General features: G+C 35.1%; 2 protein-coding genes across 7 annotated transcripts; one reads left to right on the top strand and one right to left on the bottom strand.

Annotated features, from left to right (window-relative positions):
* Window positions 1-67: 67 nt before the first annotated feature.
* Window positions 68-15,476, bottom strand: LOC100256648 (ribonuclease TUDOR 1). Its single transcript, XM_002278181.4, has 17 exons — window positions 15,343-15,476; window positions 14,619-14,788; window positions 7,374-7,448; window positions 7,158-7,271; window positions 6,921-7,025; window positions 6,144-6,350; window positions 5,805-6,020; window positions 5,599-5,706; window positions 3,988-4,158; window positions 3,695-3,892; window positions 3,231-3,593; window positions 2,906-3,136; window positions 2,608-2,796; window positions 2,438-2,518; window positions 2,161-2,355; window positions 1,148-1,525; window positions 68-517 (listed from the first exon to the last, which is right to left on the bottom strand). Exons 2-17 carry the CDS (start codon window positions 14,772-14,774, stop codon window positions 329-331), a joined length of 2,976 nt encoding a protein of 991 aa, XP_002278217.1. The 5' UTR covers window positions 14,775-14,788; window positions 15,343-15,476; the 3' UTR covers window positions 68-328.
* A 4,703-nt stretch (window positions 15,477-20,179) lies between these two features.
* On the top strand, window positions 20,180-27,818 carry LOC100242882 (DEAD-box ATP-dependent RNA helicase 41). 6 transcript variants are annotated; one of them, XM_010662342.3, is made up of 3 exons: window positions 20,180-20,303; window positions 25,315-25,417; window positions 26,020-27,818. In XM_010662342.3, exons 2-3 carry the CDS (start codon window positions 25,348-25,350, stop codon window positions 27,567-27,569), a joined length of 1,620 nt encoding a protein of 539 aa, XP_010660644.1. In that variant the 5' UTR covers window positions 20,180-20,303; window positions 25,315-25,347; the 3' UTR covers window positions 27,570-27,818. The 6 variants fall into 6 exon arrangements, with proteins under 6 accessions (XP_010660644.1, XP_002276467.1, XP_059598420.1 ...); XM_002276431.5 differs by having other exon boundaries at window positions 26,017-27,818; XM_059742437.1 differs by having other exon boundaries at window positions 20,212-20,303; window positions 25,064-25,417.
* Window positions 27,819-27,928: the final 110 nt, after the last annotated feature.

The following is a 27,928-nucleotide window of genomic DNA, read 5'->3' as shown; positions in this document are numbered from 1 at the left end:
TAATCATAACGAAACGAACAAATGCAAAGTAGGAAACAAGTACACGATTGTTTTAACACAGCTAATCTAAGAAAAATCTCTGCTGCCTCCACAAGGAGGCAAGCAGAAGATTGGATAGAGCTGGTGTGTTTTATTAATACACGTCTAAAAAATTGTTCCTCAACTTCAAATAGAAGAAAAAAAATGAATAAAAACCGGGGATTTTTCCAACAAAAAGAGAAAAAGCAACTCATCCAAAAGTTTAATTTAACCTGCATGGTTTCTGTTCTAATCCCCTGAGAACATGAGACTGCAATTACAACTAATCTCAGATCACAACACTAGGTATCTAACGCCGACCACCAGCATTCTTAACTGGCATAGTTGATTCCTCATCATCAGACTGGATGTCTCCATACTGCCACATGTTCAGTCGCTTGCTCTTTGCTGCTTCCTGGAACTCTTCCAAGTTATCAAGGGCAGACTGTCTCTCTCTGGAGTCCCGCCTCTTCTTTCTTTCCAACCTTGCAAGCCCTTCCTGAAATTTTAACAAACTTCAGATTTTCTTCAAGGAAAAAGATAAAAGATAATTTGAATTTCAATCACAGAAATAGACATGGCGCAGCTTCAGGTTATCCATAATTCAATATGATCAAATCAGAAAGAGGGTATCAAAAAATTTCACAACCAAAGTTCTTCATATCAATCAATAGTACATAAAACAGTCGGTAAACCTCAAGTAAATTCTTCGAAACAGAAAATATGCCTGCAAAAGGAAGAAAATAGTACAATTGCTGAGATTGTTTTCTTTTCAGATCAATGTGCACTAGGACTTTTCAGAAGGGGAAAAGAGTCAACTAGCAGGTTCCCAGAATTAAATGCCACAACTACATTTTATCTTTCAGTTCAGCAAATAAAATAAAGCAGGATCATTTAAGAAGTCAAAAGTCAGTACATATAAGAAAAACAGAGGATTATTTGTAGTTTGTGCTTGAAAATAAATACTAGATTATTTGAGCAACAGAGTTATGCAAGCTGGTATTTAATCCATCCAAACATTTCCCCTATCATTTCATGGTAACAAAGCATCAGCTGACATTACACATGACATATTAAGATCTAGTGGAAATGAAGAGAAAAACCCAAAAGGAAGAACAGGTTTACAAACCTTCAACATGGCTGCATTGATGCTTGTACCAGCCTCAACATCAACCAAAGTTACGATAAGGACAGTGCCGGTTCCCTGTCCTTTCGCCTTTCCTCCTGAAGTATCCCTTTCCTCTATCATTACCCTCAATTCTCTTGAACTATTAAGAGTGTGCTCACTTAGATACTCAGCTGCTTCCTGCCCAAAATCCTCCTCTAAGCTTGGAACCTTTATGTATGCTAGGCTGCATAACTGAGCCAGGCCAGGCATGGAGGATACTGAAGGATCAAGAGGACGTAACCGATCATAAGGAACTACTTCTTGATTCCCATAGTCAATGTAGAAAACTTCAAATTCATCTTTTGGGGATTGGACAGCTCCTCGTTGTGCATTGACAATCTTGATACATCAAACAAACAGTCAAAATTAGCACAAGGACCAAAAAAAAAAAAAAATGTTTTGGACTGAAACTACTACATCTCTTTTGAACAGTGGGAGATACTGGTGTTTATTCTGAAAATTAATCACGTCGATTAAAATTCTGTGTAATGAACATCAACAAAGACTCATTTTTTATCCCTCCTGAAACATCCAAAAGCTAGCTGAAAATTTGCCCATCTTACCTAACCTGGCTAAACATCTACAAGTTCCAGATACTCAAACTCTCTCCTTCAAAAAAATTTTGACAGAAAAAATTGTGACTTGTGCCTTGTTTGCTCCTTACAATTTGGCTTAAGTCACAAGTTGAAAAAGGTTAGACTAGTAGTTTCACTGGTTTGAACTGAAATTGTCCAGTCACTGTTTCAACTTCCAGATTGTTGTCTCAAAGATTGGCTGGTGGGGGGCTAGGATGCTTATTTATACATATAAATATATTTAGAATATTATAGATGTAACAGTAAAGTCAATAATTCAGTTAATTTGGCCATGACGTTCAAGCAAATGTCTATAATGACCACAAACAAAGAAGCAAATACATTTGAACAAATTATGTGAAACTTATGAGGGGCAATCCCAGGTCCATTAACTCTTACCATAGCTCGGTTCCAAGAATTATCAGCAGTAAATTGAGCAAGAACAATATCACCCTTCCGAGGATTAAAGGCGCCAATTAAAGGAGTTTCTTGAAGATTCAATGACGCGAGTTGCTGCTCGATAGAGGCAACTTTCTGTTCTCCAACTGGTTGGATATAGAATCTACCACCATCCAAAATTTCTGTAACGGCAACCTGACCACGAAGACCATTCTAGTTATTAACTTAAAAGTGACATGTGGACTGAAAGGGAATCATAATGCATGTGATCAAGCACCTGGAGTACTTCTTTCTGTCTGCTGTTCTCAGTGCCTGAAGCATTAGCAATTTCTTGACCCTCAACATAATTCTCCCATATCTGAAACAAAAAGGGAGTAAGCACTGTGGTTGGACAGAGAACCAACAAAAATTACATTCCCTAAACATGTAGAAAATATAAGCTGTTACTTTCAATTTCTGTTGTTTTGCTGATTGCTCAGCCTTCGCAAGAAGATGAGCATCTGCCATCCTGTCAGCACCAAAAGTAGTTTGAAGTTTCGCCAGTCCAGCTTCCAGAAGTACCACAGCCATATTTGTCTTTGATTCCCATAAAGATCCCAAGAATGTCCCTGTTCTATCTACTGTTTCAACTTCAATCTGTATAAGAAAGAATAGACTTAAACAACTTGTAGCTTAAAGTGAGCAACCTTTTTTTTTTTTTTTTGCTAAGTAGAGCAACCAAAAGGTTAATAGAGAAGGGCAGGACCTCAACATCCCTCTGCAGTATCTTCCTTCTCATCAATGCAATTGCTTCATCTGAATATGGTTCATCACGACCAGGACATCTAACACCAGAGAACGAAAATGCAATGCTGCAAGTTTCCTTGGAAATTAGCAGTTTGAACCGATGACCACTAAGGACATATTCCACAATAGCAGGAAGCCTTCTACTTCGTTGCAAAAATGGCAAGAAATCTTTTGCTTTCTTTGCTGAGGCCTGAGATATGCAAGTCATTAGAAGCACTGAAAAACAAATTAACCCTTTCACGAAAGAAGGAACTCAAATAAATATACAAGTTTCTATTTCTAACCGTTACAAGGTCTGTAATATGCATCACTGGAGAATCCTTTGCAGAATGGATTCCTTTCTTCCCAGCAATGGCACGTGATTCAGCTGCCAGGAGGGCATCATAATAATTGGATCTTTCCTCAAAGTCCCTGTGCTTTACGACAGTGCCAAAGCCACGTCCAACCAGCAGCTCAGCAATATTTACCCCAGCCTGCTGGCTGCCAGCAGTGGGCAGAGTAGATGAGACCACATCGCCCTCAACATTGGATGGAGATACCAAGAATACTGATCCAAAATCCATTATCCTTGAATCTGCTGCACCAGCAGTGGCAACAACTCCATCAGCCATGCCGACCTTTCTTGAATATTCCATTGAAACATTTACCTAGACAAATATAACTCGTCAATTTAAACAGATTACCTTCGGATGAGGAAAGGTTAATTGATAAATGTAGTGACCAGAAGTCTATTAAATAATATCAAAACCTGACGACCAATAAGGCGTGTCCGAAGAAACTCCTTAACCTCACGGGCATATGGAGCAGGTTTTTCATCTCTACGAGGATTACCCATCCTAGGACACCTGATACTTGAGAGATTGACTCGTCGTTCTGCCAATGGACTGCCATATGGGACAGCATCATCAGCAACAATGATGCAGTCTCCACTCACAACCTCCACAACCTGGAGACAGGAAGATGTGTAAAGATAGAAGACTATTTAAGTATTTAGTTAACAGAGATGACCTTGTCAAATAATTTCACAGAAAAAGCACTTACTTTTCCTGTAAAATTCTGGTCATGGATTGCCTTTGAATTTGTAGCTGGGGGCACATAGTTTGTCCAAATCCTTAGCCTCTCTTTCTTTGCTTGAAGTTCAGCTGATTTCAAACGTCTTTTCGCATCTTCCTCCATCATGTTGGCGCTCCAATCAACAAATTTAGCCAGACCCTACTTACATATAGGATAAAGGTTAATATTAAAAGTTAGTGATCGTGACCATGGCAGGATAATCCTTAAAGAAATGAACAAGTAATGATAGGGGAAACAAGATAACTCCACAAGATAAAGAAGAAAAGAAAAAGAAAAAGATGAAAGAGAAGAATATATGTAAGACCAATTCATGAGAAAAGATTGCATTAGATGTAAAACATACATATTTGAAGTTAAAGTCATGGCTCCAAATGCAGCAATAGGGAAGGTTTACATACTAAAACAATTAACAAGTATTTAATTTCATAAGGTAAAATGAAATAAAAGGAAAAAAATGAAAATAAAACACCTGGAGCAAAGAAAAAAGAGATTTCTCATCAAACTAAAACAAATAAGCCTAAACTTTAACCAACATCACAAATCAGAGTTAAACAGAAATAGATGTACAAAATAAGACAAGCAGCACATACCCAACAGTGTCATTATTTAGCATATGCAATTGTGTCATTTTCAAAGAAGGGTTAATGGTAACAACATTTTCAAGAAATGCAGTCAACCAACGAAAGCTGGGGCCCCAGCTTGTGATCTCTGGTTCATAAGGAAACCAAATGGATCAAAAACTCCAAGCTTATGGACAGCCAAATTCTAACTTGATAATGAAATTCAAAATTCAACAAACTTATACAAAATCATACTGGCTGGTGAATGCCCAGACAATCATATACAAGAGATTTTATTTGTGCAAAAGAGGATATGGTTTGAATTTGTGTAGAATTAACAGATTTGCACCCCAAGAAAAAGGAATCTTAAAGAAGGCATGATTGAAATCGAATTACGAGGACAAAAGATAAATGCCGTTGACACTTGACACTATGATGATAGAACCAGAAAAATGAACATCTATGGTAATGAACAACATCAGTTTGCACATTCATCAATTCAAGAATGAATGATTGGGAGCTTCTTATTTTAAACAATTTCCAAATGCTACACTAAAATGGAACTTCCTCTATGAATAGAAACTTCTAATTCCCAAATTGAATAGTTCAAAGAACCAAATTATGCAGAAAACTGTAACAGGAATTCTTGTTGTAGAGATGCAAAATAATAGCAATAAGGTTTCCATCCTATGAATTACAGTTTGTGGACTCATAAATTTTCTAGTTTTTTATAGTATTCCTGATTATATATAAGGTGACGATCAAGATTATTGTCGAATTTTGTAATCAATTTTCCCCAGTACAAAAATATCCTCATGTTGTGAAGGCAATAACGGTGATTGTGAAGAGCAGACATCAACCTTTACAAGGACATAAAATGCATGACCAACTGCAGATATGAAAATTAGTTCCTTCCAACTAGAACTGAAACAAGATGATCTTCATAGAACCACAATTGAATATTATCTATGCTCTAAATGAATCTGTGCATTTTAGCATTTAATACAATAGGACATACATTTTGGACAAGCTCCAGTGCCAGATCCTTTGCTGAATCACCATCAGGATAATACACTGAACCAATTAGGTTGCTATATTTGTCAACTCCCTCCAGAACAATGCGTACCTATAGAATCCAGCATGAAGCTGAGAACGTGTAAAAATAAAAATAAAACGAAACAAAGAAACACAAGGAATTCATTCTCAAAGAAGAAATTTACTGACATCTCTGTTCAAAACACGTGTCTCTGTGAAGTGCTTAGCTTCCTTGCCAAAAGGATCTGGTGCAATTTCAGTTGATGATGCAGAAGAAGCTGCAACTCTCTGTGCTGATGTTAAAGGGACACGAATTTTAGCAGAAACTTCTCCGTTTGGTTCATCGGAACTTGTTTCAGGCTCAAGAACAGAATCTGCAACTCCCCTTCTTCCCATGGATGAGGACTAATTTACCACAAGAGAATTATGGAAATTGAGATATGTGCCAAAACAATAGGCAAACCCCATTGCAATACCCTTCACAAATAGACCCAAAATAATAATAATAATAACATGCAGATGTCTTACCTGGATTCCGGCAACAAAAACCTGAACAAACTGAAACTCTGGAAGCAAATAAACTCGGACTGTACTTCCATCACGAACTTGCTCAACAATGCCCTGCATAGGCCTGCCCTTGTTTGCAGATAAGAGACCCATGGCATCCAAGTTACTGGGATCACCTACAGCAGAGGGAGGTAATTTCCTGATTGATGCCTCAGAAGCACCAGGTAGCTGCACAGGTAAGTAAAACAGCCATGTATAAGTTCATACTCTATTTGCATGATTAGATTACCCTCCTTTGAATAGATAGAGTTGAATACAGAGCTCATCAGTAAATGCCCAGAAAATGGGGAAGGGGAGCCAGGAATGTTTATAAGAAGTTTGGTATGCAAAGAAACAAGAATAAGGTAGACCAATTCAAGAAACTTTTATTTTTCATTTTTGAACTTCATGCAATGTCAGCTTGTGTTAGGAAAATATTTTGCCCATCCCCCAGTGGCACTTCTCCATGTATGCCAATTTTAAGCAAGCCCACAAGGACTACAAGTCAAGAATGTGGGTTCAGGTTGAAGCCTCATCCTAGGTGCTGACATGGTTGCCACAACCAAGCTTCAGTGCCATGTCATTTTGTTTGGGTTCAAGTGAAATAATTAATATTCATGAATGTCTTGTGTATTTTCTTTTGGAATACCCCAATCTCACACCCAGTGAAAAGATAATCTTCAGAACATATTTTATAGAAATCAATGAAAGGATAAAAATTCAGTTTGACAAATTGAAACAATGAAATTGTGGACTAGCCTTGCTCCATCGGCCTAAACCTTGCTGCTTAGCTTGCTCCTCAAGACGTAGAAATTCTGCTAAGAAAGGGCTTGCTTCTCCCTTCTGTTGCCCTTGTTCTCTAACCTGCACAAACCAGGTTCATTTATCCAGAAAATCCACATAACAAATATCCATTGTCCCTAAGAAAGAAATTAATAGCTGCAAACTACAATATGTGCAAAAATTGAATTTTAAATGAAAATGAAAAACTAGGACCTTTGCCCAGCCTTCAGCAACAACCATTGATGTAACATTCTTATCTTGTAGGAAGACAGAGCAAAATTCCCTCCCTATGGATGACACAGTGTAATCCGCTCTGAAGCTAACCTCCTATTGTAATCAATACAACAACATCTGAGTAAGACAGGATTCATGGTTCAAAAGAGAATATTAGGATCACCATAAAAGGAAGAAAAGTTGTATGAGAGGCACCTTTCCTATGCAGAGTTTCCTCAAATACTCTCTACTATCCCATGCAAATGGTTCATCAATACCACCTCTACGGGCCTATAGTCAATAGATATTCAAAAAAATCAGGTCAGGGTACAGAATAAGAGTATGGAATATAGAGAATTCATTTAAAAAGTGTGGTATTAGTAATGCCAAAGATAGTGATATACGTAATTGTCTATAAACACTTAAACATTGAATTATGAAAAGCTTATGATCAAAATTGAATACCAACGTACAAGAAAGAAATTGTTGAGTTTATACGGTCTCATTGTAAATTCAAAATAATAAGATATTTGACTTATTTAGGGGCATTCAGAATCATTTTCATTCCAAGTACTATAATTGTTAAATCTCTAGTTCTAAATTTAGAATTCCTTTTTAGATATCAATGTTAGTTTAGGACCTTTAGGCACAACTTAAAAGGTTAGTGAGTTTGGTCAACTCGATTATGGATATTTCTTTTATCAGACTTGATCATGAATAATTTCCAGTCAAGTGAGACTCCCCAACCCATCAGATTTTCTAGAGTAGATTTTCTTTTGATATTTTTCAAAAGTACAAGAATGAGATAAATAAGAGTCAACAATGGGGTGGATTTTGGTATCACCCAAAATATATCAACAAATTTATCCTAACCCAAAACTGATGTTAATTGATTTATACTTAAGAAAAAAATATTTAAGCTAAATAATATATTTAATACTTAAAACATTTTTTAAATGATTAATAATTTCTCAAAACTACTTGAGTTGGACTTTGATAGTTAACGAGAATTCCCCAGGACTTGGCTCATTTATCATCAGGTTAGATTCATTTCTCTCAAAAATCACACATTTAGAACCAAATGACTAATCTTGAGCAAGTGGCAGGTTCAAGTTAGAGATTAGCATATCTTTATTAATAATTTCAACTTTTTGACATCCCTTAAGCTTATTATTCAAGTTGGGAAAGAGTAGTAAACTATTACACCAATCCAACCAGGAACTGAACCTGAAACTGTGATGAACCATAATAGCATGAGGAATCAATCAAGTGGACCAGCCACAACCATGGAAGAAATGTTTAACATGAGAGTCATTGCCATATTTTTTTTATTGTTAGAAGTTTGAGTATTTTCAGAAACAGATTTTGAGTCTTAATATATCAGTATATAAGGTTGAATAAGTTTGTATGAGTTGTAGGTTTAATAAAGCCTATAACTATGATTAAATTTTGTAACCCTTCCTTCCCTACCTAATGCATTACCATATTAGGTAAGCATTGAGCTTATTGATGTGCTGTGAGAACACTATCTACATTTCTTTGAGGATTTCTTTTTTTCCCGTCTTTCGTTAGTTTGAATAACTCTAATGCAAATGACACCAATGAGCACCCAAAATCAATTGATTCATAATCAACTTGGTTACATTCAAGTGTTTTAGCTGCACCTATGGTGTATAAAATATTTCTAGGCATGCTTGAAATATTTCTCTATATAAAACATTGCCATTTGGAAGTTTGATTCTGATTGGGGAATACATAATATCCCATTTAATGGATCAGGCACAAAGATAGGGAAAAAACATAGCATGGAAAAATTTATATGAAAGGACTCTTCTTAGGGCTCCTTTTCTTTCAAAGGGGAAGGAGAAAATGCGCAATTCCTCTAAAGGTGAAGACGGAGCAGGTATTAAGGGTTTTGTGGGTTGTCCTCATCGTGGATGAGTCACGATTTTTCCGTATTTTCCTGCAACCAGTGAAAAAGGGCTCAACTCTGTGGGGTACTGTGGAATGACGGTAGTGGAAAATTTCGAGGTATCTTCTCATCAATTTTCTTAGCCATCTCTGCCTTTTCTTTCTCCTTTCTCTGGCTTGGCTCTTCCATACCCGAGTCCTTCTGTTCCCAATCTTCCCACTTCAGCCTTTCAGTCTCAGTTTTCTACGAAAAATCGAGTAATATCTAAAAAAATTTCAAAAAAAAATGACGTTGGAGCTTTTTGTCTTGGGTCTGTTGGCAATCCTAATCATGATGTTGCAATGTCCCAATTAGATAGTTTAAATCTTTTGTCCGAGAATTTTAAATCTGTTAAGACCAAGCCCAGCACGCCTAACCTGGGTACAGTTAGCCAGGGGGATGCAGAGTTACCCCCGATGGGTGGGTTCCAAATAGAAGGTCTCTCCCCCAGCAAAATGGCTAAAGTATGTGAGGTCTTAAGTTCCTTGGATATTAAGGTGTATTCAAGACGGAAGAACAGATTTGCCACAGATATTTGAGATATGTAGGCATTGGTTTGGAGGTCTAGGGATAGTGTGGTGTTTTTATGAAGATCATAAGCTGGAATACTAGGGGTTTGGGATCTAGGAAAAAGCGAAGGGTGGTTAAGGATTTTTTGCGGCTCTAGAATCCGGATGTAGTGATGTTTCAGGAAACAAAAAGAGAGGTGTGCGACAGAAGGTTTGTAGGTAGTGTCTGGTCAATTAGGAATAAGGAGTGGGCTGCTCTTCCGGCGTGCGGGGCTTCAGGAGGGATTTTGATCATTTGGGACTCAAAGAAAATGAGCAGCGAGGAAGTGGTAATTGGATCTTTTTCTATCTCAATCAAGTTTTTGTTGGAAGGATGCGGACCATTGTGGTTGTCCGCAGTTTATGGCCCAAATAGCCCCTTAATTAGGAAGGATTTTTGGGTGGAGCTGTTAGACCTTTTTGGCCTTACTTTTCCTTTATGGTGTGTGGGAGGTGACTTCAATGTTATAAGGAGTAGTTCAGAAAAATTGGGTGGCTCTAGCTTTACTTCTAGCATGAGGGATTTTGATGGTTTTATAAGAGATTGTGAACTACTTGATCCCCCATTACAGAATGCCCCTTTTACTTGGTCAAATATGCAAGAGTCACCAGTGTGCAAGAGATTGGATCGGTTTCTCTATTCAAATGAGTGAGAGCTTTCCTTCCCTTAAAGCCTTCAAAAAGTTCTTCCTAGATGGACATGGGATCACTGGCCAATTGTTTTGGATACCAATTCTTTCAAGTGGGGCCCAACACCTTTTAGGTTTTAGAATATGTGGCTACAACATCCAAATTTCAAAAAGTGCTTTAGTAGTTAGTGGAGAGAATTTGATGGAAATGGTTGGGAAGGTCACAAGTTCATGAGGAAGTTACAATTTGTTAAGGCAAAATTGAAAGATTGGAATAAGAATACTTTTGGAATGCTAAAGGAAAGGAAAAAAACCATCTTGGATGAAATAGCTAACATTGATGTCATTGAACAAGAAGGGGTTCTCTCTTCTGATCTTTCTGCTCAAAGAGTTGAAAGAAAAAGGGAGCTAGAGGAATTAATTTTGAGAGAAGAAATTCATTAGAGACAAAAAGTTAAGGTGAAATGGGTTAAAGACGGGGATTGCAATTCAAAGTTGTTTCACAAAGTGGCTAACGGGAGACGAAACAAGAACTTCATCAAGTTCTTGGAGAATGAAAGAGGTTTGGTGTTGGATAATTCCAAGAGCATCACAAAGGAGATATTACTATATTTCAAAAGGCTCTACTCGAGTCCTCCTAGAGAGTCTTGGAGAGTAGAAGGCATTGATTGGTCCCCTATATCAGAAGAGAGTGCTTCTAGGTTGGACTCCCCTTTCTCCGAAGAAGAGATCTTTAATGCCATTTTTTAAGTTAGACAGGGATAAGGCGCCGGGGCCTGATGGTTTTACCATTGCAGTGTTTTAGGATTGTTGGGATGTGATCAAGGATGACTTAGTAAAGGTGTTCACAGAGTTTCACAGTAGCGGGATTATTAATCAAAATACCAATGCCTCATTCATAGTTCTTTTGCCCAAAAAGAGTCAGTCAAAGAAGATTTCGGATTTTAGACCTATTAGCCTGATCACATGTCTCTATAAGATAATAGCAAAAGTCCTGACAAGGCGATTAAGAGGAGTACTACACGAGACTATCCACTCTACTCAAGGTGCTTTTGTTCAAGGGAGACAAATTTTGGATGCAGTTCTTATAGCCAATGAGATAGTGGACAAGAAAAGGCGATCAGGGGAGGAAGGAGTTGTATTCAAAATAGACTTTGAAAAGGCTTAGGACCATGTGAAATGGGATTTTTTGGATCACGTGTTGGAGAAGAAAGAGTTTAGTTCTAAATGGAGGATTTAGATGAGAGGTTGTCTGTCTTCGATCTCTTATGCTATTCTAGTGAATGGTAATGCTAAAGGGCGGGTCAAGGCATCTAGAGGTTTAAGGCAAGGTGGCCCTTTATCCCCTTTCCTATTCACTATTGTTGCAGATGTATTGACTAGAATGATGTTGAAAGCTAAGGAAAGAAGTGTGTTGGAGGGTTTCAAGGTAGGTAGAAATAGAATTAGAGTGTCCCATCAATTCGCAGATGATACCATCTTCTTTGCTAACTCTTGCGCGGAAGAATTGCAAACTCTTAAGAGTTAATTATTAGTGTTTGGGCAAATTTCTAGGCTTAAGGTCAATCTTGACAAGAGTAATCTTTTTGGCATCAACCTTGATCAGAATCATCTCTCTAGGTTAGCCTTGTTGCTTGAATGCAAGACTTTTGATTGGCCTATACTATACCTGGGTCTTCCTTTAGGAGGGAATCCAATTGCTTATGGATTCTGGGATCCAGTGATTGAGAGAATCTCTAGGAGATTAGACGGGTGGCAAAAGGCTTACTTATCTTTCGGTGGTAAGATAACTCTTATCCACTCGTGTTTTTCCCACATTCCTAGCTACTTTCTTTCTCTGTTTAAGATTCCCGCTTCAGTGGCTGCAAAAATTGAGAGATTGCAAAGGGATTTTCTTTGGTCAGGGGTTGGGGAAGGTAAAAGAGATCATCTTGTTAGTTGGGATACGGTGTGAAAGCCGAGGTAAAAGTGGGTTTGGGGTTTGGGAAGATTCCTCTAAGGAATTGTGCTCTTTTAGGGAAGTGGTTGTGGAGGTTTCCTAGGGAGAGTACAGCTCTGTGGCATCAAGACATTCTAAGCATTTACGGGACACACTCAAATGGTTGGGATGCCAACATTTTAGTCAGATGGTCACATTGTTGTCCTTGGAAGGCTATTGCACAAGTTTTTCAAGATTTTTCCGAGTATACTCGGTTTGTCGTAGGAGATGAGGAAATAATTCGTTTTTGGAAAGATTTGTGGTGGGGGATCAGATCTTCAAAGTCCAATATCCAAGACTGTTTAGAGTAATCACGGAAAAAAATATTACTATATCTTCAATTCTCGATTTTGATCGCCCTTTCTCATAGAACTTTAATTTACGTCGTAATCTTTCCGATTCTGAGATAGAAAATCTAGAACGTCTCATCCAATCTCTTGATTGTATGCATATATCCACTTCGGCTTCAGATGCGAGATCATGGTCCTTATCTTCTTCAGGATTGTTCACAATCAAGTCTTTCTTTATAGCCTTGTCCCAAATGTCTAATTTATCTCCACTTTTCCCTACTAAGTTTGTATGGAATTCTCAAGTCCCCTTCAAAGTTAAGGCCTTTACCTGGCTTGTGGCACACAAGAAGGCAAATACTAATGACTTGCTACAATTGAGGAGACCCCACAAAGCTCTTAATCCTGACATTTGTAAGTTGTGCATGAAGCAAGGAGAATCAGCATATCATCTTTTCCTACATTGTTCTGTGTTGTTGGGGTTGTGGCACAGATTATTTCAGCTAGCCAAGTTGGATTGGGTTCCTCTGAGAAGCATTTCAAAGATTTTGGCAAATCCAAGAGAGGGATGGTTTTGTGGTAGAATTCGTGCATAGCTTTAATTTGGGTTGTGTGGCGGGAAAGAAATGTCAAGATATTTGAGGACAAAGTTAGGAATTCAGAGAATCTTTGGGATTCTATTCATTTCCTTACTTCTCTTTGGGTTTTTTGTTCCGTGGTTTTTAAGGGCATACCCCTTAACGTGTTACAACTAGATTGGCTAGCAGTGTGTAGTTCCAACGGGACGGTCTAGTCAAGGGAAATTGTTCGTAGTTTTCTTAGTGTAGTGTCTTGTTATCTTTTTGTGTTGTTTAGTTTCATCTCTAGTGGGAGGATTCATCATCCTTCTATTGTACTTTTTTTTCTATCAATATATACGTGTTGTTTCCTATCAAAAAAAAAAAAATTTATATAAAAGGAAAATATAGTATGATGGAAACTCAGGATTCATAAAATCCTCCTCTGAAATAACATGAAAGGATCACTACATGACTGTACAATAAAAATGCAAAAATTAAATAGCTAACATGCTCTTAGAATTGAGAGTTTTAAAACAAAATAATCCCTTAAAAAAATCCACAAACTAGATTCCCCAAGAAAATAATTCCCAAGCTAGTGTTTCTCAACCACGTAGGCATCCACACAGTCAAAGATTTTTTTCTCTCTTTTTTTACATGATTTTGAATATTTTTTAAAATGAACAAAACCATAGTCACTAACTACAGTTTTAAATTTAAGCTTAAAACCATAGTTGGTGACCATGGCTTTGAACTTAAGCTTAAAACCATCATCACCAACTACAGTTTTGACTTAAAGTTTCTCCCTTTTTTTTTTAAGTTTTGCTATTTCATTTGAAAATATTTTAGTTTATTTTTGTTAAAATAAATTTAGTTTTAAAATTTTATGATATTAATTATTTATTTTCTATTTATTAATTTGTAAGTGGTTACTTAAATTTATGAGATTATTTTTAAAATTTAATATACATGAAATGAAAGAATTTGTTTTGTATACATCATATAATGTTTTCTAAGTGTAATTTTTTGACCTTTTAATCTTTGTGCACGATTTCACTTTTTATTTTTTAAAAGTTTTGGTATTTTAAATTTATATAGAAATATTTTAGTTTAATTTTGTTAAAAATTTAGCATTATAAAATTATTGTATTAATTAATTATTTTTCAAAGTTTAAGTTCAAAACTATAGTTGGTCACTACAATTTCGAATTACCAACTACGGTTTTGTCACGTAAAAAAAAAGGGAAATATTTTATGTCACATGAATGCCTACATGGCTTAGAAACACTAGTTTGAGAATTATATTATAGGATAATCTATTTTGTCGATTTTTTTTTTATAAGTGGACTATTTTTGTTAAAACTGAGGGGAAAGAAAAAGTTACAGAACAACTACAAAGTCTACAATGATATGGGGGGACATAAAAAGGTATTAGGCAATTGGGTAAACTAAAAATGGATAATGATAGAGAAAGTTGACCAAAACCAAGTTATGAGGGGTTAATGACAAACCAATCTAGGAGCAATGATGTATGATAATGTGATAGTCTTCTCCGGTGGTGGACTGAGATCTGCCTTCTGAGCTGCCATTATCACCATAGAATCCCCGGAAGGCACAGCTTTCACTCTTCCCTTGTACCATCCTGAGGGTGCTGCTGCAGCAGTCATTTCGATTCACAGATCTGCAGAATGTAAAAGTTAACACTATCTCTATATTTGGTTCAGAAAAAACTGTCAAGGAAAATGATTAATTTAGGCATTTTCAGATTAATTAATCTTCATATTTCTCGCTATTTTCTTTCCCCTTCAAATAGACTATCTCAATAGCAAAGCTTCGGAGGACAAATCAAACTTCAAACCTAGAAGTTCCATATTTTCCCTTTACATCAAATCTAATTCCCAAAAATGGCAAACAAGAAAACACAGACATAATCGATACAGAACCCCCTATACCATAGCTATCAGTGACATTAATATCATTCCAAGGAAAAACACACCAACAAAAAACAAAATCTTTCTGAAAAAAGCAAAAAAAAACGAAAATGCAAAGCCAAAACCAATAGCACATTCCGAAATTCACAGATCCATTATAAACAACAATCCTCAGTCAATCAAAAGTTGGAGAAAAAAAAAACAAAAAAAAAAACAAAAACTCCCCAAGCAGGTTTTTTCCTGAAGTATTTAAAAAAAATAGAAAAAAAAAAAAAGAATTTGAGAAAAGGAGGTAGGAGAATACCTGGATACGATTCTGTGACGGTGGATCTGAGAGGAGGGTATCGAGGCCGTGGAGAATTCTGAGAGGTGAAATATAGAGCTAGAAGCGGCTTTGACGAATGCGGCGACCTTTTTCTGATTTGGGTGAGGAAGTAGCTGCGTTTTACTGCTTTCCTTAAATGGCTTCTTTACTCTTGGCCAATTGGATCCTCTTCTTGCCTCCATTTTTGGTAGTTTCAATGGTAAAATCTTTAATTTTTTTTTCCTTTTTTAACCTTTATTGACTTTAAAAAGAAAAAATATCTATGTGATTTGCCACCAAAATGGTACTTTAAAGGAAAGAAAATATGGGAAATATGAAAAAGACCCCATTCAATTTTCATTTTCATACAAATTAAAAATTAAATATAAAATTACGTCTTTACCCTTTAGTTTAAATTTTTAAATTTTGAAAATAAAAAATGAAAATAGAAATAAAAAGAAAAATTATTTATTATTATATTTGGTTCATATTTGGATCCATCTCTATTCTTGTTCAACTAACACATCTACCTAGTTTTAAAATATATCTTTGTGCTATATTTGGTTGTCTTATCCACTGCCCTAATCCTCCTTTCTAGTTAAAAAAAAAAAAATTTAAATCAAATAAAATATTAAAAGATTTTTTTCTATATTTTTTTTCCAAAGAAGGAAAAAAAAAAGTTTAAGGAAAGAGCAATTATTGTAAATATAAGACATCTGGTAACTATTTTCAAAACAATTTTGAGAAATAGTTTTTTAAAACAATTTTTTAAAATTTGTCTTTATTTTTGTAGAATAAAAGTCTTTTTTTTAATTTTTATTTATAAAAAATAAAAAATCGTTCTAAAAAACAGTTACCAAATAGTCTCATAGTTTTTCTTCCTATTCTTCTCTATTTTCTTGTAATTATAATGAAAATGTTAAAAGATTTTTCATCATGTTTTTCTCAAAAAGAAAAGTCTGAATTTTTTTTTATAGAAAATGCATATACTATAAATATCGTTTTTACTTTGCGTTGATTAAAAGACACAAAATCAATATGAAATTGCAAATTGAACCTTTCATTTTTTTTCAACCAAAAAAATTTCTATTTTCAACAAAAATGTCCTCCTTTTTTTATTGCAAAAATAACATTTTATGTTAAATCACACCAATAGATAATAGAAATGTTAAAAGATATTTATGTCAAAAATAGGTTAGTTTTTAAGTTAAAAAATGAAATAGGTTAGTTGTACAAGTTTAATATATTTTCTTCCATATTAATCAATTAATCCTTTTATTTTTCTTTTTCTTTTCAATAAAATCAAACTGAATAGACTTGTTTTAGTTTTCATTGATTATAAAAGTTGATTAGATTTGAAAAATTGGAGCACTCAGGTAGTTTTTGTTTTTTTTAACTTAATATTAAATGCAATTTTGACTTTTATATATTCTTTTCATTTTTCTTTATCCCTTTTGAACTCCAAGTATCACATTTATTTCACCTTTTTAATTTCTTGTCTAAAAATATTTTTATATTTTTCTATTTCTCTTTTTATTAAAAGAATTTGAAAAATAAAAGTAAAATAGGCATATTAATAGACTTTTAGTTATATATTTTTAATTTTTAATTTTTCTAATTTAATTTAATTTTTATATTTTATAATTGAATAAGATAAATTTTAAGTAAAAACAAATATTTTCTAAAATTTAAATTTATTTTTAGTTTCATTTTTATTTTCCTATTTTATTTTATTATTAATAAATTAATATTTTAGTAATGCTATTGAAAGTAATCAATAAAAATTTTGTTAAAATTTAATATTAATAATATCATTTTTTAAAATTTAATTTTCATATATTTGAAAGAGATTAATAATGGTTTTTTGTAAATATTTTTTTACATATATGAAAAATAATTAAAAGGTTATATATTAAAATATACTTTTCAAATCAAGATTTTACTTTCAGGAGGGTCTAATTTATTTATTTTTATTATTTTAAAAAATAAATCACTAGAAAATTAAAAGTCTAAAGAAAAAAAAAATCAAGGTGCATTATAAATGATATAGTATAAATTTAATTTATATAATTTTCATGTCCTTTTGGTATTTTTGTTATTATGAAAAAATCATACTTTTTTAATTCAATTATAAATGTTTGTTAACTAAATTTTATGCTTTTCGTGGAAATTAGACCCATTATTTGTTTTATTTGTCATAATGGTCTCAAAAGGCAACATTTCAAACTCATGAATTCTACCAATATTATTAATAAGGATATTTTACTATTTTATGATTAAAAAATACCAAAAATAGTTGTTGTTATCTTTTTCTACCATATCCGCATAATGTTTTTAATTTGTTTTTTTCTCTTTCCTTTTCTTCTACTATAATTATTATAATAATGATTACTATTGGTCACTACATGTGTTCCACTTGCTTGTAGGAGAATAAGTCACTAAGGGACTTCATGAAGTGGTTCGGGCAAGTGGTGCTCCAAATTGAATCTTGTAGTATAGACGTCATCTTGCAGATCTTCAAGTGAAGCATCAGTCAGGGCACAATATTTTTTGAGTTCCTTGCAAAGAAGCCATTTGTGACTATGGATGACCTGTTTAGACAAACGGATAAGTATTTTATGCTTAAAGACAATGTTTATGCAGCTACTCAACAAGTTTTGATTACCAATCATCTGACTAATAATGACAGGGTGGAGAGTTCTAAACCCTCAAAACAATTGAGGCAAGCAAATATGGGGGGCTTCCCTCCACATGTCCCCCTCCCCCAAACTCAAGACCCCTTGATCTGTTCAAGGTAAGCAAATGATCCGTTTGGACCAAAATAAGGTTCATTTGGTGCAAAAGGAGAGAGATTTCCTTATTTCCCAATGCTAGACAAAATTGATGGACCAAACCGATTGAGACTTCTAGACGAACAAACCAATCTAGCCAGAAACTCTAGGCATTAAACAAACAGTAAATCACATCCAATGCCTGAGCGACAATCTAGACGACATTTACGCCTAAAAATCAATGTCAACCAATCGTTACACACAATCAGCGACATTGATAAATATAAATGTACAATCAACTACATAGTCCGAGACTCTTGGATGACAACCGGCAGTTCTTACTTGGTATGATTGCCCAATCCGTGCAGAGATGATGACGTTGACTATCTTGTTAAGGCTTAATTTCCACTTTCAGGCAATCATCATCACAAGAAAGACATGGATGCACAATCAACGCTATGACGATGGTGCCATGTGCTTTATAAAAATCCCTCGAGAAGTATGAAAAATGTACACGTGTATATAACCATTCAAAATAGTTGGACTCATCCTTATTGATTTTTGACTTAAGCTTCAAAAGGGCGTGCCCGGACCACTTGTCTGAACATTTTTTTTTTTGTGTAGGGAAAAAGTCTATTTAACTCCAGTGAAGCTAGATGAACATGCATCTAGTTGGCATGACGCCAACAAGTTGTATACTACCTTACTCTATTGGTTACATTTTTTTTTATCTCATAACCAATAAATGTCAAACTAATTAATATTTTAAGACTTTTATCTCTTGTAATTTATAATTATTAAATTAGAGTTTTTAAATATTTACTAGTGTATATATTTTTTAAACTATACTAAAGTAATTAATTGTTATTATATTATGATGAGCTTAATATATAAATGCATGCATTTTATGTTATCTTATAATTTTAAAACATATTTTGAACTTCAAATCAAATTTAGTTTTAATTACTTGTAAAAACAAGTTGAACTCAAAGCCTAAATTAAATTGCATTTAATCGATCATTTAAATTAAATTATATAAACATTAAATAAGTTTGGTTTTTCCATCTATGCAAGGTTAATTCAATTTTGATTCAAGCATAAATCGAATGTTTTGATTCTACTAACTTTTTCTTAAAAAAACCAATTAAGCCGCATCTTCTACAACTACATCTACAAATTTTCTATAAAAAAAAGTCAAATGGAGGCTCAAACATAAATGCTTACAAATTTTATGCAATTATAGTTGTCCATTGAAACCCAATTCTTTTATATCATGTTTGGTATGTCGGAAAGAGAAGTGAGAACAAACATCTTATTTTTCTTTTTCATCCATTCCTATGTTTGAATAACTTAGGTGACAATGGGAATGAAATCAATAACGATTCAAATGAAATAAGATTCAACTTGTGAGATTTCAATTTATCCATAAAAGGAGGTATTTTGATTCCTTAGCATAAGTTATTTTAAAAAATATTTTTCAAAAATGAAAAAACTAAAATCCTTTTTGAACAAATTGTCTTTAAAATTAATTTTGTGAAAAGCAAATTGTAAATTCAATTTATATAATATAAAATAAATTTGATTTAAGTCTTATAAAAAATAAAAATAACTTTGTAATTAAAAATAAATTTAAAAATAGTTATTAATAAAATATAAATAAATAATATTATAATAAAATCATAAATCATATTTTTTTTATAAAATTATAGAAATATGAATATTAACATCATATAAAAGTATAAATGATTTATTTAAATAATAATAATAATAATTTAAAAATAATAATTATTAATACTATTTTTAAAAATTATTAAACTTATTACTTTGTTTTTAAAAATTATTTATCAAAGAGAATAACCAAACAATGATATTTATAGTGCGTTTGGGAGTGATTTTAAAAAATAATTTTAGCATTTTTAACGCTTAAATGATAAAAAATTTTAAGTGTTAAAAATATTAAAATTGTTTTTTAGAATCAGTCAAACCAGTCCTAATTATTATTATTATTATTATTTTAATTATTTTTAAATTACAAGTACTCAGTCCCATAAACCAAACACGGCCTTAAATTCTAACATATATCTATATAATCCTGCAACTTCTTATGATCTGTTCTGGAGCAGCTCGTCGTCGTCACTTTGCCCTTCGCTCTTATGGCCTTTAGGACGATGACCCTACGTATCATCTCAGGTCAGTGGGTAAATTCTGTTTGATTGCCCAGAAAGTAGAGGAAAGGAAAATAATTTGAAATACATGTTATGTTGCCGATTTTCTCTTGGGCTGTGGGGAGTGGCGGAAAGGAAGAGATTTTTTCTCCTTAATTTAGATTTTGTGCTGTTAGGGATGTTGAGCAGTGGGGATGTTTTGTTTGTTAGCCGGAAAGTGGAGGAAAGGGGAAAGGAAGGTTATATGTATCTTGTTTTATTTGTCTAAGTTCACGTTTTATGCTGTTCCGAATGATGAGAAACTGGGGTTTTCTGTTTGGATTCCTAGAAACTGAGAGAGGAATATTGGTTTGGAAACTGCTTCTTTGCCTTTTTATTTCCTTGTAATTGACAAACATTGGAGTGGAAACTCTCCAATTGTTGGTATATCTAAAGGGTGGAATGTGAATCACAGAAGTAATTGAAGGAACTGATATTGTTTATTAAAAAAATCTTGAACTGGACCACAAATGAGCTGGGTTGAGCCTCTCAGTCTGGCTTGAATAGGCTTATGGGCACTGAATTTGAATATGGGTTCAGTTAGGGCTATGCCTAGCTAAATCCACACGCAGTCCTGCTGAATTAAAGCTGGGACATTATCTCAATAATACAAATTATGTTCAGATGAATCAAATTCTCCAAAGCCCACACACTCACTAGTTCCTGTTGTCCTCTCCCTGGCCATTTCAATTCAACAAAGGGAGCACCTTTGCTTAATTTTGTGCATGTATATAACTTCATGCAACTCTCAGGATCAATCAGCTTGATCTTCGCCTCACTATATATAAATATCATATTTGGTTCTACTGCATATATTTGGGTTGGATGCTTGATTGATGTCTATTTGATTTCATAGAGAAACTACCCCTTCTTGGGTTGAAATGGAAAAGGAGAGGGCATGTAAATATCATCTAATTGTTTACATTTTTGGTTCTGCTTACAACATTGTTTACCTGGGTCAAGTTCAAGTTTAACTTTGATGGTAGCTCATGGAGGGGTAGTTTTTCTATGCCAGTTAGACAGCACTTGATGCTAGAGGCCAACTTGCAAGCCTTGTGTAGAGGCTTGAATCAAGCAAATTGTTTAGGATTCAGTAATTTCTTGGTGGAGGGTAACCTACTGACAGTCATATCCTAGGTGTTTTGTGTAGTGCCAGCGAAAGCTTTGATGCCAACAATGTTAGTTCAACACAAAGATAAAACAATCACACATACGGTACATGAGGTTTTAACGTGGTTCGGCTAACCATGCCTACGTCCACGGATGAGAGAGAATAATTCCACTATACAATAGAGAATATTACAGAGGATAGAACCAGATACAACTATTGGGTTCCCGAAACATCCCATATTTCCCCACTCCTTGTATCCATACCTTACTACGAGCCCTCTCGCTCCACCAGGTACCTCCCGTTCTTCCTCACATCTCTATCCACCTCGTACAGTCTCTATAGGCCCATCTTCATCTCATAACTTTTTCCCCTCATGACCTAGAATATTTATAGAGATATTTCCAACAACCTTCCTTATTCTATAAGGAAGTCTAATATTACAATAATATATCAATCTATAAATATTCTATATAATATTCTTTACACAAAAAAGAATCTATACTAATTAGGAATTTGGGACACTTCCTAACAATCTCCACCTTGGACCAAATTCTATGAAGTTAATCTTCAATCTCTTCATGACACAAACCTTTTTGTATCATATCACCAAAAGAGAGTAATCGACTCCACCTTCAGTGAAAATTCCTTTTGTTTTCATCTTGTATGCTTTGTGATCTTTTGCTCTTCCAGAAATCTTCAACCCAAGCTCTGATACCAATTGTAGTGCCAGCGAAAGCTTTGATGCCAACAATGTTAGTTCAACACAAAGATAAAACAATCACACATACGGTACATGAGGTTTTAACGTGGTTCGGCTAACCATGCCTACGTCCACGGATGAGAGAGAATAATTCCACTATACAATAGAGAATATTACAGAGGATAGAACCAGATACAACTATTGGGTTCCCGAAACATCCCATGTTTCCCCACTCCTTGTATCCATACCTTACTATGAGCCCTCTCGCTCCACCAGGTACCTCCCGTTCTTCCTCACATCTCTATCCACCTCGTACAGTCTCTATAGGCCCATCTTCATCTCATAACTTTTTCCCCTCATGACCTAGAATATTTATAGAGATATTTCCAACAACCTTCCTTATTCTATAAGGAAGTCTAATATTACAATAATATATCAATCTATAAATATTCTATATAATATTCTTTACACAAAAAAGAATCTATACTAATTAGGAATTTGGGACACTTCCTAACAATCTCCACCTTGGACCAAATTCTATGAAGTTAATCTTCAATCTCTTCATGACACAAACCTTTTTGTATCATATCACCAAAAGAGAGTAATCGACTCCACCTTCAGTGAAAATTCCTTTTGTTTTCATCTTGTATGCTTTGTGATCTTTTGCTCTTCCAGAAATCTTCAACCCAAGCTCTGATACCAATTGTAGTGCCAGCGAAAGCTTTGATGCCAACAATGTTAGTTCAACACAAAGATAAAACAATCACACATACGGTACATGAGGTTTTAACGTGGTTCGGCTAACCATGCCTACGTCCACGGATGAGAGAGAATAATTCCACTATACAATAGAGAATATTACAGAGGATAGAACCAGATACAACTATTGGGTTCCCGAAACATCCCATATTTCCCCACTCCTTGTATCCATACCTTACTACGAGCCCTCTCGCTCCACCAGGTACCTCCCGTTCTTCCTCACATCTCTATCCACCTCGTACAGTCTCTATAGGCCCATCTTCATCTCATAACTTTTTCCCCTCATGACCTAGAATATTTATAGAGATATTTCCAACAACCTTCCTTATTCTATAAGGAAGTCTAATATTACAATAATATATCAATCTATAAATATTCTATATAATATTCTTTACACAAAAAAGAATCTATACTAATTAGGAATTTGGGACACTTCCTAACAATCTCCACCTTGGACCAAATTCTATGAAGTTAATCTTCAATCTCTTCATGACACAAACCTTTTTGTATCATATCACCAAAAGAGAGTAATCGACTCCACCTTCAGTGAAAATTCCTTTTGTTTTCATCTTGTATGCTTTGTGATCTTTTGCTCTTCCAGAAATCTTCAACCCAAGCTCTGATACCAATTGTAGTGCCAGCGAAAGCTTTGATGCCAACAATGTTAGTTCAACACAAAGATAAAACAATCACACATACGGTACATGAGGTTTTAACGTGGTTCGGCTAACCATGCCTACGTCCACGGATGAGAGAGAATAATTCCACTATACAATAGAGAATATTACAGAGGATAGAACCAGATACAACTATTGGGTTCCCGAAACATCCCATGTTTCCCCACTCCTTGTATCCATACCTTACTATGAGCCCTCTCGCTCCACCAGGTACCTCCCGTTCTTCCTCACATCTCTATCCACCTCGTACAGACTCTATAGGCCCATCTTCATCTCATAACTTTTTCCCCTCATGACCTAGAATATTTATAGAGATATTTCCAACAACCTTCCTTATTCTATAAGGAAGTCTAATATTACAATAATATATCAATCTATAAATATTCTATATAATATTCTTTACACAAAAAAGAATCTATACTAATTAGGAATTTGGGACACTTCCTAACAATCTCCACCTTGGACCAAATTCTATGAAGTTAATCTTCAATCTCTTCATGACACAAACCTTTTTGTATCATATCACCAAAAGAGAGTAATCGACTCCACCTTCAGTGAAAATTCCTTTTGTTTTCATCTTGTATGCTTTGTGATCTTTTGCTCTTCCAGAAATCTTCAACCCAAGCTCTGATACCAATTGTAGTGCCAGCGAAAGCTTTGATGCCAACAATGTTAGTTCAACACAAAGATAAAACAATCACACATACGGTACATGAGGTTTTAACGTGGTTCGGCTAACCATGCCTACGTCCACGGATGAGAGAGAATAATTCCACTATACAATAGAGAATATTACAGAGGATAGAACCAGATACAACTATTGGGTTCCCGAAACATCCCATGTTTCCCCACTCCTTGTATCCATACCTTACTACGAGCCCTCTCGCTCCACCAGGTACCTCCCGTTCTTCCTCACATCTCTATCCACCTCGTACAGTCTCTATAGGCCCATCTTCATCTCATAACTTTTTCCCCTCATGACCTAGAATATTTATAGAGATATTTCCAACAACCTTCCTTATTCTATAAGGAAGTCTAATATTACAATAATATATCAATCTATAAATATTCTATATAATATTCTTTACACAAAAAAGAATCTATACTAACTAGGAATTTGGGACACTTCCTAACATTTTGAAGAAAAAGTGACCTTTAGAAATTGGATTTTTTTTTTAAGATAAGCAAACGATTTTATGGGTAGAATTTTAAATCTCTCTTTGGAGTTGGGGTATTCTTTTCAGTGGGTTTCTCATTCGGTCAATCATTAGACAGATTCTTTGTGGTGCAATTGACTTAGAGAATGTTTTATTGAACTTCATGCCTACCTGAGTTTTTCTTTGGTTTGTGCAATTTTTCTTGTTTCATGTTTTGCTATATCCAATTTATTTTCAGTTTCCTTCGGGCCTTTTTAAGTTTCATCGGTAGTTATGCTTTGAAGGATATATATATATATATATACTGTGATGATGTTATTTTGCGAATATGTATAATGGTAGGAGTATTACTGGCTGCCCTAGAGATTGCTGGTCTTGATCCATAGCAAGCAAGTCCTGATAAAGAGGGAAGGAGGGATGAGATTGTGCCTGTGCCCCAGCCACACAAGTTTATGACCTTAAACATATCTAAAATTAACGGATTGGAAATCCACATGCTTGAAAAAGTCAAAATCAAAATAAGAATTTTACTTTATGTGATTCTTTGTGGAGTTTTTGCAGTACTGATCTTTTTTCTGTGTTTGCCTTTTTAGAGTTTTACTAATTTTCTAGTGGAACTTCAAATCATGGAGGATGGGAAAAAGGGTAATCAAGGCAAAAATTCAGTTGAATTAACAGATGATAATGAAGGCACAGGTAATAGCACAAAACTTTTGTGGCCTTCCATTTCATATTTTCGGGGCATGCACACACTACATGAAACTCCTCTTAATTTTGAGTCCACTATGTCAAAAGCATCAGCAGTTGATGACTTTAATTTGCTCAAACTGCTGACTGTTTTTTCTGCTTGTTCCTAATATGATATCAAGCAGCAGTTTATAAATTTACCTTATATTTTTGGTCTCTTGTTAACTATAGAGTTGAATATTCATTTCTAACTTATTTTTCGTTGTTTTGTCATTTTACATATGATTTTGAATGAAACTTCTCTTTGGAGAATCCTTGTGTTTTTTTTAACCTCCTGTAGCTTATTTGCATCTAGAATTGCAATTTTTTTTTATAAAAATTTTTTAGAGTTTACTTTCGTTCCACCTTGTGAAGAAATAGCTCAGCAAAATTTGTTTCTTGTTTCTTCTTCCTTTTTTTTTTTTCCCTCTTTGCAGGTGCTAATTACACGAGTTTTTAAATGAAAATATTTCTTTATATCAGTTTAGATAATTATCTCCTGTGTTAAAAACAGCTGAACTAGAAATTCCTAATCAATTTCACTAAGGGATTTTCTTTCTTTGATGCAGCAGACGGTGTGAAGGAGAGGTGTTGGGATCAGAGGGAAGCGCTGCCTGGGGAGCCTAAATGTGTTATATGTGGCCGCTATGGTGAGTATATATGTGATGAGACAGATGACGACATTTGCAGCTTGGAATGTAAACAAACTCTCCTATGCAGGGTTGCTAAATCCAGATTGCCGGTTGTGCTCCCACCTCCTAAAAGATTACCTACAACTGATGAGTGCTTTTATGTTAGAGATTCTGGTGATAAATCAGGATCTCAATCTTTAACTGGCAGTCAGACTGAAATGCTTAGAAGGAGACTTGAAATTTGTGTGAGGGGAGATTTTGATTTGTCACCCATCTTATCATTCTCTTCTTGTAATCTTCCTCAGAAGCTCCTCCAGAATATAGAAGCTGCAGGATATGAAATCCCAACACCTGTCCAAATGCAAGCAATCCCAGCTGCTTTGGTTGGTAAAAACCTCCTTGTTTCAGCTGACACAGGTTCAGGGAAAACCGCTTCCTTTTTGGTTCCTATTGTTTCTCGTTGCACAAGTATTCGCCCTGACCACTCACCAAATCAGAAAAATCCATTAGCAATGGTTCTAACACCAACTAGAGAGCTCTGCATGCAGGTGGAGGAGCAAGCTAAGTTACTTGGGAAGGGTTTACCCTTTAAAACTGCACTTGTGGTTGGTGGTGATGCCATGCCTAGGCAACTCCACCGCATTCAGCAAGGAGTCGAACTAATTGTAGGAACTCCAGGCAGGCTTATTGATCTTTTATCCAAGCATGAAATAGAGCTAGATGATGTTTTTATGCTTGTTCTGGATGAGGTGGACTGCATGCTAGAGAGGGGCTTCCGTGATCAGGTAATGCAGATTTACAGGGCTCTATCACAGCCACAGGTTTTGATGTATTCTGCAACAATCTCACAAGAGGTTGAGAAGGTGGCAAGCTCGATGGCAAAGGATATAATTGTTATCTCTGTGGGGAAGTCAAACAGGCCAAATATAGCTGTGAAGCAGCTGGCCATCTGGGTGGAGTCAAAGCAGAAGAAGCAAAAGCTTTTCGACATACTAACAAGCAAGCAGCATTTTACGCCACCGGTGGTTGTATTTGTGGGTTCAAGACTTGGGGCAGATCTCCTAACTGAAGCAATAACAATCACAACTGGGTTGAAAGCTCTATCAATCCATGGGGAGAAGTCCATGAAGGAGAGGAGAGAAATCATGAGCTCATTTTTGGTGGGAGAAGTCCCTGTGATGGTGGCCACTGGTGTTTTGAGCCGGGGAGTTGATCTTCTCAGCGTGAGACAGGTGATAGTATTTGACATGCCAAATTCCATCAAGGAGTATGTCCATCAAATCGGGAGGGCATCCAGGCTGGGGGAGGAGGGTACTGCAATTCTGTTTCTGAATGAGGAGAACAGGAATCTGTTTCCTGAGTTGGTTGAAATTTTGAAATCTTCTGGAGCTGCCATTCCCCGGGAGCTTGCCAATTCACGGTACAGGTTGGGTTCAGTAAATGTTGGAAGGGGGCAGATTCGGCAGAAGAAAAGGAAGCATGGTCACTAAAGTTTCATGGACTCAGCACCTGCAACATTTGAACCATCACTTTGAGAGTTCAAGCCCAAAATTGGTCTCAGGGAGTCCTAAAACAATCTCCAATCTTCTCCCATTCTCTTTGTCTCCCAATCCCAAGTTGTAAAATGGCAAATCCTTTTGTCTTGTGATACTCACCCATGGATTAAGGTACACATTGTGATTACCATGAGAACAATGAGAATTTTTCAAAAAAATTATTAAAATATACCAATTTTGAAACCATTCTAAATTTACGGAAGTTTTTATAATATCGGTTGAATATATAAAAGTTGTCTTTTCAAATTAATTCCAAAATCCTTAATTTGTTTTTTTTTAAATCATAAATTTGA

The sequence above is a fragment of the Vitis vinifera genome, chromosome 14, assembly GCF_030704535.1.
Source record: "Vitis vinifera cultivar Pinot Noir 40024 chromosome 14, ASM3070453v1".
NCBI lineage: Eukaryota > Viridiplantae > Streptophyta > Magnoliopsida > Vitales > Vitaceae > Vitis > Vitis vinifera.
Note: the sequence above shows the minus strand (reverse complement) of the source record. Positions and strands in the feature narration are given on the sequence as shown.